Source organism: Cherax quadricarinatus, chromosome 43 (genome assembly GCF_038502225.1).
Source record: "Cherax quadricarinatus isolate ZL_2023a chromosome 43, ASM3850222v1, whole genome shotgun sequence".
Classification (NCBI taxonomy): Eukaryota; Metazoa; Arthropoda; class Malacostraca; order Decapoda; family Parastacidae; genus Cherax; species Cherax quadricarinatus.
The window spans coordinates 3,491,465-3,505,302 of NC_091334.1; the positions used below are offsets into that span (position 1 = coordinate 3,491,465).

The following is a 13,838-nucleotide window of genomic DNA, read 5'->3' on the forward strand; positions in this document are numbered from 1 at the left end:
GGATTTTTAACCCCGGAGGGTTAGCCACTCAGGATAACCCAAGAAAGTCAGTGCGTCATCGAGGACTGTCTAACTTATTTCCATTGGGGTCCTTAATCTTGTCCCCCAGGATGCGACCCACACCAGTCGACTAACACCCAGGTACCTATTTGCTGCTAGGTGAACAGGACAACAGGTGTAAGGAAACGTGTCGAAATGTTTCCACCCGCCGGGAATCGAACCCGGACCCTCCGTGCGTGAAGCGGGAGCTTTAGCCACCAGGCCACTGGGTATATTCAGGGTATAGTCAGGGTATAGTCAGGGCAGATAGGGTAAAAAAAGAAGAAAAAAAAAACAGTAATGACTGTATGGTGAAGAGGATATTATAGAAAGAAAAAACTATACAAACTATACTTTATTAATCTCCATTTTAAAGATACGCTAAGCATTAAATACACAGATTAAATATACTCTAAACTTTCAGTACATAGCTGATAAAGACATTCTTAGCTTTAAAAATAACTCTGTACAATCACTGAATTTTAGAAAATAAACAAGACACACCTATCAAAATTGTTCCCTAAAACCAATTAAATAAAAACTTACAATCTCATATGTATATATATGTATATATATATATATATATATATATATATATATATATATATATATATATGTGTGTGTGTGTGGGTGTGTGTGTGTGTCTTCCTAATTTTATTGAAGACCGTACATCAGGCAATATTTAAATAACATTAAGGCCTGGAAATGTTCAGTGACTTATTTGAAGCCTTGGTAATATTTAGGTATTAATTTCTGTTAATATTTACGTATAAATTTCAGGTTTGGTGGTCAAGCTCTTCAGAGCTTCCAGTATACAGTGTCAGGTACAACAGCGCTTGCAGTAGTTAATAATTAAGTCCTTCAGCGTATTATATGTTGAGTTATTTACTTCCGTAATATTTCAGTAGGCAAGAATTTATTTAAGTGCTGGGTCATACCCAAGCGATTCTTTATTTATTTCAATTATATTAAAATAATTCTAAAAATAGATGGGGTCATTGAGGGATGAATGAAACAGACTTGCTGACGCTGGGGTAGTAAAGTATGGAGGGTGAGCAGATGGGAGACAGAAAGAAGCCACAGTTGATGCTAGAATCCAGTTTCAGCAAAGAATTCATACTTTGCATTACTGGTAACGCTTTCAGGACACCCAGAGTGCAGGCATCAATAAGTGAAGATATCAGAAATGACGACTACCCATTCTGATAACAGGACAAAGATATTTGGTGTTAGTATGCCATGACAGTCGTAAGGTAAGGTAGTATTGGAAGTGAAAACGTTATTTCTGACGTTTTCACTTCTTTGTGTGCAATACACGCCTATGAGAGCTTAGTTTGAAGAAGGTAGGACCGGATTTAAAGAGAGGGCAACAGGGATAATTGGTCAGGGGGGCTCTCACACATTAGGGAGTTCCACAAAGAAGTAATCTAAAATGTTTAATTAAAAACAATGTAAATCCTATGACGTTTGAATCAAATAATTACTAAGCTACTTGAATGTGTGTGGACGATGGTATGGGAGACAATGGTATGATGAACCACTACTATATAATGCAACCCTAAAGTATGATGAGCCACTAAGGTATGACAAGCCACTAAGTTAAAATGAGCCAGTAGGTGCCCAGGAGGCAGTGGTGCTCCCCACTTGAATAAATCCAGTCTTGGAGGGAAGAGGGTCCTAGAAATGAAACTTAACAGCATAAACTCTGCATTAGGAAGTGGATTCGAAGCGACAGAGGTGTATCTGGACCTCAGTAAGACTTTAGATAAAGTACCACATAGGTGACTAAGAATGTAGAGGCATATAGAACAGGAGAAAATATCTCCTGGGGTCGAGGCATGGTGACTAATTAACGAGGAGAAATCAGATTGGGGACCTGTTACTAGTGGTGTGCCACAGGTGACAGTGCTGGGACCCTTGTTGTTCATAATCTGTATAAACAATATTGATGAGGGAACGAAAAGTGATATAAAGTTTGCCGGTAACACTAAAATAAGCTGTCGGATAATGTCTGATATGGATGCTAAAGGGCTACAGGATGACCTGGATAGGTTGACGGTGTGGTCTGAAAAGTGTCAGATGCAGTTTGTTGAGGACAAGTGTAAGGTTTTTCATCCTGGGAAAAAGAAATAACTATGGCACTTACAAGCTGTTGTTTAAATAACTTATTAAACCGACAAGTTGACGAATGAGACATTTATGCAGTATTTGTGTTACACAAAGATACCTAAATATATAATTGTTTCACTCGTCAACTTGTCGGTTTTCTAAATCATTTTTACAATATCTGTCAAGCAGAGCAACATCTTGGGATCTTGATACAGGGAATTCTTCACTTGCCTTACCGACCTTTTTCCACTAGTGGATTTTTCCACTGGTGATTCCGCCTACAACTGCTTCACCTCACCTGTCTGCAGTATATAAACTTCTTCTCCGGACACATGCTTTACTTTTATCAAGAATAATGGAATGAACACATCTCCAGGCTGAGGGACTGATTACCTCAAACTACTCCTTGTCCTCCATTCTTCTCTGTATTGGACTGATGAAGCCACTGGCTTACAAAACGTTTCCTCCACAATAAAGATACCTAAACGTTGCACTAATTCACGTATAAGCTAAAAATGTACATCTTAGTCAAAGGGAATGCGAGAAAAATCTAGGAGTTCTGATTAACAGAAGTTTGAAGCCAAGACAAGAGTGTTTGAGTGTTTGTAATAAAGTTAATAGAATTCTTGGCTTCATATCAAGAAGCCTAAATATCTGGAGAGAGTTTCAGGGGTCAGCGCCCCCGGGGTCTGGTCCATGACTAGGCCTCGCAGTGAATCAGGGTCTGATCAAACAGGCTGTTACTGCTGGCCGCACGTAAACCGCTGTACGAACCACAGCACGGCTGATCAGGTACTGACCCCTGGCTGTCTTCAAGGTGCCTGTCCAGCGCCTGGAAGACAGCCAGGGGTCTCATGGTTAAATCTCATTTAGAATATATTGCTCATTTGTGGTCTCCATATTACAGGATGTACACAAATGCACTCGAAGATATACAGAGAATCATGACGACGGAGATTCCATGTATGTAAAACCTTTGCTACGAAAACAGACTAAGGCACTGAACTTGCACATTTGGAAAGTCGTAAAATTAGGAGAAATATGAATGAAGTGTACAAATGGAAAACAGGACTGAATGAGGTATACATATCGTGTTAAAATATTTTACCAAGACAAGACTAGGAGCAATTGATTCAAGTTCAAGAAATTTAGATTTTGAAAGAACATAGGGAAGTATTGGTTTGACAACAGAGTTGTAAATGAGTCGAACAAACTCTCAGGGAGCGTCACTGTGGCAAGGACTTCGTCTTGTACATGTATGGTGTACAGTATACCTGGAGTATACCTGGAGAGGGTTTCGGGGGGTCAACGCCCGCACGGCCCGGTCTGTGGCCAGGCCTCATGGTGGATCAGGGCCTGTTGCTGTTGGCAGCACGCAAACTGACGTACGAACAGCAGCCCGGATGATCGGGTAGTGACTTTAGGTGCTTGTCCAGTGCCTTCTTGAAGACAGCCAGGGGTCTATTGGTAATCCCTCTTATGTATGCTGGGAGGCAGTTGAACAATCTTGGGCCCCGGACACTTATTGTGTTGTCTCTTAACGTGCTAGTGACACCCCTGCTTTTCACTGGGGGATGTTCAATAGCCCAGTACCGACAAGATGAAGACACATGTGCAACATTTGGGAATCTTATTGTAGACGTTTCGCCATCCAGTGACTTTATCAAAACAAATACAATGATAAATGCATCAGACTCTTCACGACTACTGTAGTCATCACCAACTCCAAGACTGAGGGACTGATTACCTCACCTTTTGTAAATATTTCTACTGTCCTCCAATTATGTCCTTGAATTCGTATTGATAAAGCCAATGGATGGCGAAACGTCTACAATAAAGATACCCAGACGTTAGCCACTGGTCCAGTGACTAACGCGACGGTCTGGAGTTTTGAGACTCTCTGATCGCGGGTTCTATCCCCACCCGTGGTATGGTTTGTTTGCAATCGTGTCATTACGATTTCGTGAGTCGTGTAGTGCTTTGTTTTCAATACAAGCTGGACGGGTACACAAGTGTGAGCCTAGCATGGGCCAGTAGGCCTATGCTAGATGCGCATTGTGTTCCCACTCCACCACGTACTGTACGACCACATACAGGTTTAGCGCTCACCTAAATAGTATAAAGTGTACTATACATACCCCCTCATCGGAGGTGTTTTGAAGTCGGTGAGGGACTCTTTATCCAAGGAACTGGAGCGCCCTCCCTTGCAGTGAATCTACTTCTGCTGTATGTTCCCCTACCACGAATTATGTAGCACATACAACGACACATAGAATGGTAGCATTGTTGTAGCGTTGTAGCATAGAGCAGTAAGATGGCACCGCTTGTTATATATGGCACTTTGAGATCAGTACCAGCTACCGTAGTCTGAGGATATCAGTGCCAGCTACCCAAGTTTACGAGGATATCAATGCTAGCTACCCTAGTTTAATGATATCAGTGCCATCTACCCCTAGTTTGATGATATCAGTGCCAGGTACTGTAGTTTGAGAATATCAGTGCCAGATACAGCATTTAAGGAGGATATCAGTGCCAGCAACCCCTACTTTAATATCAGTGCCAGGTACTGCAGTTTGAGAATATCAGTGCCAGCTACCGCATTTAAGGAGGATATTAGTGCCGGTTACCCCTAGTTTAATATCAGTGCCAGGTACCGCAGTTTGAGAACATCAGTGCCAGGTACTGCATTTAAGGAGGATATTAGTGCCGGCTACCCCTAGTTTAATGATATTGCCAGGTACCGTAGTATGAGAACATCAGTGCCAGGTTCCGCAGTTTGAGAACATTAATGCCAGGTACCGCAGTTTGAGAACATTAGTGCCAGCTACCGCAGTTTGAGAACATCAGTGCCAGCTACCGCAGTTTGAGAACATCAGTGCCAGCTACCGCATTTAAGGAGGATATCAGTGCCAGCTACCACAGAGTGAGGGGACTGCACAGGTAATGAGACAACAGCATCACTGCTGCCACACCTGAGCATAGTGGAACTGCCACCTACAGCAGCGGCAGGGCTGAAACCTACAAGAGCAGCAGCAGCAGCAGCAGCAGCAGCAGCAGCAGCAGGACTACCACGTACAGCAGCAACAGCAGAACTGCCACCTACAGCAGCAGCAGCAGCAGCAGGACTGCTACAAGGGGCAGCAGAGATGCACTGGCCTTCCATTCGCTGGCTGAGGAGAGATAAGGAAATATAATTTATTTATCCCAGGAGGCAATCAGCGCTGCTCACCATCCTATTGTGATGTTCTCAGGAGGAAAACTTGAAAACGTTAATGAATCAGTTTTGGAGCTATGGTTAATTGACTTAATTACGGGACAATTCCAGTGGTGGAGTTTACAAGGACGAGAGGGAGGAAGATTAATTAAAGGTAGGTAGGTAGAGTGAGAGTTAGTGAGTGAATGTACTGGAAATATAAACACATACGCAGTATGTGAATGTATTCACCTGTTTGTGCTTTCAGGAGTCGAGACTCAGTCCCTGGCCCCCGCCTCTTCACTGGTCGCTACTATTCAATTCAATTCAATTCAAAGTTTATTCTCTATAAGGATTACAATGCTGAGTTTACAGAAATTTGGTTATTGTGTGGTTTACATGTAGTAAAATTGTGATTACAGAGTGTACCACTAGAACGCTTAGCATGGCTAGGCATTTCGGGCATACTTAGTTTTATTCTTAATTGTAAAATATTACAAATTATGAGGTAAGTTGGTATTATGGCTAAGTGACTAAATACTAGTTTGTGAGTTTAGCAATGTGAATGCTTTTGTTTTGGCACAGTATATAGTTTCAGTATTGGAGTATCACAGGATTCATTATTTTAAGACTGAGATTAATATTTCTGTTTATGGTCAAATGAGTGAGCGAGTGTAAGTGTCCACTCTCTCTCTGCTCCATGAGATTTATCATGCCTCTACTTAAAGCTATGTATGGATCCTACCTCCACTAAATCACTCTCAAGTTTTTTCACTTCCTGACAACTCTGAGACTGAAGAAATACTTTCTAACATCCCTGAGGCTCATCTGAGTTGTGTCTGTGTTTCATTACTGATGATTTTACTAATGTTAAGTATAAAAATCTGTCTCATCAAGGAAGAGGAGCCTATTTATGGTAGTGAAGGGCTCTCGATACAAGGAAATAGAGCTACTCTTCTCTTCCTAGGAGCAAACGATTACCCTCCACCCCCCAAATACCCATGCGTTGGATGATCCTCATGGGTTTAGCACTTCCCAGTGAATGTAATTGATAATTAACCCGTGTGCGTCACAGAGCAAGTGAAGGCTCGATCCTCCGTCAGCATAGCACGAAGCAGTCAACCTGCTGAACAATGTTCAATAAGGAATGTAGTTCAATGATCACTAAGGAATGTAGTGAAGTGTTCACTAAGGAATGTAGTGCAGTGTTCAATAAGGAATAAAGTGTAGTGTTCACTAAGGAATGTAGTGCAGTGTTCACTAAGGAATGTAGTGTAGTGTTCACTATGGAATATAGTGCAGTGTTCATTAAGATGTAGTGTAGTGTTCACTATGGAATGTAGTGTAGTGTTCACTATGGAATGTAGTGCAGTGTTCACTATGGAAAATAGTGCACTGTTCACTAAGATGTAGTGCAGTGTTCACTATGGAATGTAGTGTAGTGTTCACTATGGAATGTAGTGTAGTGTTCACTATGGAATGTAGTGTAGTGTTAACTATGGAATGTAGTGTAGTGTTCACTATGGAATGTAGTGTAGTGTTCACTATGGAATGTAGTGTAGTGTTCACTATGGAATGTAGTGTAGTGTTCACTATGGAATGTAGTGTAGTGTTCACTATGGAATGTAGTGTAGTGTTCACTATGGAATGTAGTGTAGTGTTCACTATGGAATGTAGTGTAGTGTTCACTATGGAATGTAGTGTAGTGTTAACTATGGAATGTAGTGCAGTGTTAACTATGGAATGTAGTGCAGTGGTCACTATGGAATGTAGTGTAGTGTTAACTATGGAATGTAGTGTAGTGTTCACTATGGAATGTAGTGTAGTGTTCACTATGGAATGTAGTGTAGTGTTCACTATGGAATGTAGTGTAGTGTTCACTATGGAATGTAGTGTAGTGTTCACTATGGAATGTAGTGTAGTGTTCACTATGGAATGTAGTGCAGTGTTCACTATGGAAAATAGTGCACTGTTCACTAAGATGTAGTGCAGTGTTCACTATGGAATGTAGTGTAGTGTTCACTATGGAATGTAGTGTAGTGTTCACTATGGAATGTAGTGTAGTGTTAACTATGGAATGTAGTGTAGTGTTCACTATGGAATGTAGTGTAGTGTTCACTATGGAATGTAGTGTAGTGTTCACTATGGAATGTAGTGTAGTGTTCACTATGGAATGTAGTGTAGTGTTCACTATGGAATGTAGTGTAGTGTTCACTATGGAATGTAGTGTAGTGTTCACTATGGAATGTAGTGTAGTGTTCACTATGGAATGTAGTGTAGTGTTAACTATGGAATGTAGTGCAGTGTTAACTATGGAATGTAGTGCAGTGGTCACTATGGAATGTAGTGTAGTGTTAACTATGGAATGTAGTGTAGTGTTCACTATGGAATGTAGTGTAGTGTTCACTATGGAATGTAGTGTAGTGTTCACTATGGAATGTAGTGTAGTGTTCACTATGGAATGTAGTGTAGTGTTCACTATGGAATGTAGTGTAGTGTTCACTATGGAATGTAGTGTAGTGTTCACTATGGAATGTAGTGTAGTGTTCACTATGGAATGTAGTGTAGTGTTAACTATGGAATGTAGTGTAGTGTTAACTATGGAATGTAGTGCAGTGGTCACTATGGAATGTAGTGTAGTGTTAACTATGGAATGTAGTGTAGTGTTCACTATGGAATGTAGTGTAGTGTTCACTATGGAATGTAGTGTAGTGTTCACTATGGAATGTAGTGTAGTGTTCACTATGGAATGTAGTGTAGTGTTAACTATGGAATGTAGTGCAGTGTTAACTATGGAATGTAGTGCAGTGTTCACTATGGAATGTAGTGTAGTGTTCACTATGGAATGTAGTGTAGTGTTCACTATGGAATGTAGTGTAGTGTTCACTATGGAATGTAGTGTAGTGTTCACTATGGAATGTAGTGCAGTGTTCACTATGGAATGTAGTGTAGTGTTCACTATGGAATGTAGTCCAGTGTTCACTATGGAATGTAGTGCAGTGTTCACTATGGAATGTAGTGTAGTGTTCACTATGGAATGTAGTGCAGTGTTCACTATGGAATGTAGTGTAGTGTTCACTATGGAATGTAGTGTAGTGTTCACTATGGAATGTAGTGTAGTGTTCACTATGGAATGTAGTGTAGTGTCCACTATGGAATGTAGTGTAGTGTTCACTATGGAATGTAGTGTAGTGTTAACTATGGAATGTAGTGTAGTGTTAACTATGGAATGTAGTGCAGTGTTCACTGAGATGTAGTGTAGTGTTCACTATGGAATATAGTGTAGTGTTCACTATGGAATGTAGTGCAGTGTTCACTATGGAATGAGGTGTAGTGTTCACTATGGAATGTAGTGCAGTGTTCACTATGGAATGAGGTGTAGTGTTCACTATGGAATGTAGTGCAGTGTTCACTATGGAATGAGGTGTAGTGTTCACTATGGAATGTAGTGTAGTGTTCACTATGGAATGTAGTGTAGTGTTCACTATGGAATGTAGTGCAGTGTTCACTATGGAATGTAGTGTAGTGTTCACTATGGAATGTAGTGCAGTGTTCACTATGGAATGAGGTGTAGTGTTCACTATGGAATGTAGTGCAGTGTTCACTATGGAATGTAGTGCAGTGTTCACTATGGAATGTAGTGTAGTGTTCACTATGGAATGTAGTGTAGTGTTCACTATGGAATGTAGTGTAGTGTTCACTATGGAATGTAGTGTAGTGTTCACTATGGAATGTAGTGTAGTGTTCACTATGGAATGTAGCGCAGTGTTCACTAAGATGTAGTGTAGTGTTCACTATGGAATGTAGTGTAGTGTTCACTATGGAATGTAGTGTAGTGTTCACTATGGAATGTAGTGCAGTGTTCACTATGGAATGTAGTGTAGTGTTCACTATGGAATGTAGTGTAGTGTTCACTATGGAATGTAGTGTAGTGTTCACTATGGAATGTAGTGTAGTGTTCACTATGGAATGTAGTGTAGTGTTCACTATGGAATGTAGTGCAGTGTTCACTATGGAATGTAGTGTAGTGTTCACTATGGAATGTAGTGTAGTGTTCACTATGGAATGTAGTGCAGTGTTCACTATGGAGTGTAGTGCAGTGTTCACTATGGAATGTAGTGCAGTGTTCACTATGGAATGTAGTGCAGTGTTCACTATGGAATGTAGTGCAGTGTTCACTATGGAGTGTAGTGTAGTGTTCACTATGGAATGTAGTGTAGTGTTCACTGTGGAATGTAGTGCAGTGTTCACTATGGAATGTAGTGTAGTGTTCACTATGGAATGTAGTGTAGTGTTCACTATGGAATGTAGTGTAGTGTTCACTATGGAATGTAGTGTAGTGTTCACTATGGAATGTAGTGTAGTGTTCACTATGGAATGTAGTGTAGTGTTCACTATGGAATGTAGTGCAGTGTTCACTATGGAATGTAGTGTAGTGTTCACTATGGAATGTAGTGTAGTGTTCACTATGGAATGTAGTGTAGTGTTCACTATGGAATGTAGTGTAGTGTTCACTATGGAATGTAGTGTAGTGTTCACTATGGAATGTAGTGTAGTGTTCACTATGGAATGTAGTGTAGTGTTCACTATGGAATGTAGTGTAGTGTTCACTATGGAATGTAGTGTAGTGTTCACTATGGAATGTAGTGTAGTGTTCACTATGGAATGTAGTGTAGTGTTCACTATGGAATGTAGTGTAGTGTTCACTATGGAATGTAGTGCAGTGTTCACTGTGGAATGTAGTGCAGTGTTCACTATGGAATGTAGTGTAGTGTTCACTATGGAATGTAGTGTAGTGTTCACTATGGAATGTAGTGTAGTGTTCACTATGGAATGTAGTGTAGTGTTCACTATGGAATGTAGTGTAGTGTTCACTATGGAATGTAGTGTAGTGTTCACTATGGAATGTAGTGTAGTGTTCACTATGGAATGTAGTGTAGTGTTCACTATGGAATGTAGTCCAGTGTTCACTATGGAATGTAGTGCAGTGTTCACTATGGAATGTAGTGTAGTGTTCACTATGGAATGTAGTGCAGTGTTCACTATGGAATGTAGTGTAGTGTTCACTATGGAATGTAGTGTAGTGTTCACTATGGAATGCAGTCCAGTGTTCACTATGGAATGTAGTGCAGTGTTCACTATGGAATGTAGTGCAGTGGTCACTATGGAATGTAGTGCAGTGGTCACTATGGAATGTAGTGCAGTGGTCACTATGGAATGTAGTGCAGTGTTCACTATGGAATGTAGTCCAGTGTTCACTATGGAATGTAGTGCAGTGTTCACTATGGAATGTAGTGCAGTGTTCACTATGGAATGTAGTGCAGTGTTCACTATGGAATGTAGTCCAGTGTTCACTATGGAATGTAGTGCAGTGTTCACTATGGAATGTAGTGTTCACTATGGAATGTAGTCCAGTGTTCACTATGGAATGTAGTGCAGTGTTCACTATGGAATGTAGTGTTCACTATGGAATGTAGTCCAGTGTTCACTATGGAATGTAGTCCAGTGTTCACTATGGAATGTAGTGTTCACTATGGAATGTAGTCTAGTGTTCACTATGGGATTTAGTCTAGTGTTCACTATGGAATGTAGTGTAGTGTTCACTATGGAATGTAGTGTAGTGTTCACTAAGATGTAGTGTAGTGTTCACTATGGAATTTAGTGCAGTGTTCAATATGGAATGTAGTGCAGTGTTCACTACGGAATGTAGTGCAGTGTTCACTGTGGAATGTAGTGTAGTGTTCACTATGGAATGTAGTGTTGTGTTCACTATGGAGTGTAGTGTAGTGTTCACTATGGAATGTAGTGTAGTGTTCACTATGGAATGTAGTGTAGTGTTCACTATGGAGTGTAGTGCAGTGTTCACTATGGAATGTAGTGTAGTGTTCACTATGGAATGTAGTGCAGTGTTCACTATGGAATGTAGTGCAGTGTTCACTATGGAATGTAGTGTAGTGTTCACTATGGAATGTAGTGCAGTGTTCACTATGGAATGTAGTGTAGTGTTCACTATGGAATGTGGTGTAGTGTTCACTATGGAATGTAGTGCAGTGTTCACTATGGAATGTAGTGTAGTGTTCACTATGGAATGTGGTGTAGTGTTCACTATGGAATGTAGTGCAGTGTTCACTATGGAATTTAGTGTAATGTTCATTAAGATGTAGTGTTCACTATGGAATGTGGTGTAGTGTTCACTATGGAATGTAGTGTAGTGTTCACTATGGAATGCAGTGCAGTGTTCACTATGGAATGTAACACTGCTCCTGGAAGACACTCCACAGGTGATCACTGGTTAATAACTCCCACAACATAAACATGAACACTGCCCCTGGCAGACACTCAGCAGGTGATCACTGGTTAATAACTCCCACAACATAAACATGAACACTGCTCCTGGCAGACACTCAGCAGGTGATCACTGGTTAATAACTTCCACAGCATAAACAGTAACGCTCCTCCTGGCAGACACTCAGCAGGTGATCATTGGTTAATAACTCCCACAACATGAACAGTAACGCTGCCCCTGGCAGACAGTCAGCATGTGATCACTGGTTAATAACTCCCACAACATAAACAGTAACACTGCTCCTGGCAGACACTCAGCAGGTGATCACTGGTTAATAACTTCCACAACATAAACAGTAACGCTGCTCCTGGCAGACACTCAGCAGGTGATCATTGGTTAATAACTCCCACAACATGAACAGTAACGCTGCTCCTGGCAGACACTCAGCAGGTGATCACTGGTTAATAACTTCCACAACATAAACAGTAACACTGCTCCTGGCAGACACTCAGCAGGTGATCACTGGTTAATAACTCATACAACATAAACAGTAACACTGCTCCTGGCAGACACTCTGCAGGTGATCACTTTTTAATAACTCCCACAACATAAACAGTAACATTGCTCCTGGCAGACACTCAGCAGGTGATCACTGGTTAATAACTCCCACAACGTTAACAGAAACACTGCTCCTGGCAGACACTCAGCAGGTGATCACTGGTTAATAACTCCCACAACACAAACAGTAACACTGCTCCTGGCAGACACCCAGAAGGTGATCACTGGTTAATAACTCCCACAACATAAACAGTAACGCTGCTCCTGGAAGACACTCAGCAGGTGATCACTGGTAAATAACTCCCACAACATAAACAGCAGTGTTGCTCATGGCAGACACTCACCAGGTGATCACTGGTTAATAACTCCCACAACATAAATAGTAACACTGCTCCTGGCAGACACTGGTTAATAACTCCCACAACATAAATAGTATGCTGCTCCTGGCAGACACTCAGCAGGTGATCACTGGTTAATAACTCCCACAACATAATCAGTAATGCTGCTCCTGGCAGACACTCAGCAGGTGATCACTGGTTAATAACTCCCACAACATAAACAATAACACTGCTCCTGGCAGACACTCAGCAGGTGATCACTGGTTAGTGTGGCCCGGTGGCCTGGTGGCTAAAGTTCCCGCTTCACACACGGAGGGCCCGGGTTCGATTCCCGGCGGGTGGAAACATTTCGACACGTTTGCTTACACCTGTTGTCCTGTTCACCTAGCAGCAAATAGGTACCTGTGTGTTAGTCGATTGGTGTGGGTCGCATCCTGGGGGACAAGATTAAGGACCCCAATGGAAATAAGTTAGACAGTCCTCGATGACGCACTGACTTTCTTGGGTTATCCTGGGTGGCTAACCCTCCGGGGTTAAAAATCCGAACGATATATTATCTTATCTTAACTCCTACAACATAAACAGCAACACTTCTCCTGGCAGACACTCAGCAGCTGATCACTGGTTAATAACTCCCACAACATAAACAGTAATGCTGCTCCTGGCAGACACTCAGCAGGTGATCACTGGTTAATAACTCCCACAAAACATAAACAGTAACGCTGCTCCTGGCAGACACTCAGCAGGTGATCACTGGTTAATAACTCCCACAACATAAACAGTAACACTGCTCCTGGCAGATACTCAGCAGGTGATCACTGGTTAATAACTCCCACAACATAAACAGTAATGCTGCTCCTGGCAGACACTCAGCAGGTGATCACTGGTTAATAACTCCCACAACATAAGCGTAACGCTGCTCCTGGCAGACACTCAGCAGGTAATCACTGGTTAATAACTCCCACAACATAAACAGTAATGCTGCTCCTGGCAGACACTCAGCAGGTGATCACTGGTTAATAACTCCCACAACATAAACAGTAATGCTGCTCCTGGCAGACACTCAGCAGGTAATCACTGGTTAATAACTCCCACAACATAAACAGTAATGCTGCTCCTGGCAGACACTCAGCAGGTGATCACTGGTTAATAACTCCCACAACATAAACAGTAATGCTGCTCCTGGCAGACACTCAGTAGGTAATCACTGGTTAATAACTCCCACAACATAAACAGTAATGCTGCTCCTGGCAGACACTCAGCAGGTGATCACTGGTTAATAACTCCCACAACATAAACAGTAATGCTGCTCCTG

At 41.6% G+C, this 13,838-nt stretch overlaps 1 protein-coding gene across 1 annotated transcript in view; it reads right to left on the bottom strand.

Annotated features, from left to right (window-relative positions):
• Positions 1-426: 426 nt before the first annotated feature.
• LOC128694353 (uncharacterized) overlaps positions 427-13,838 on the bottom strand; it is a 276,301-nt gene continuing 262,889 nt past the window's right edge. Inside the window, exon 7 of the mRNA XM_070093513.1 lies at positions 427-5,318. Coding sequence (XP_069949614.1) covers positions 5,248-5,318 — 71 coding nt within the window. The 3' untranslated portion in view covers positions 427-5,247. The remainder of the gene's footprint in view (positions 5,319-13,838) is intronic.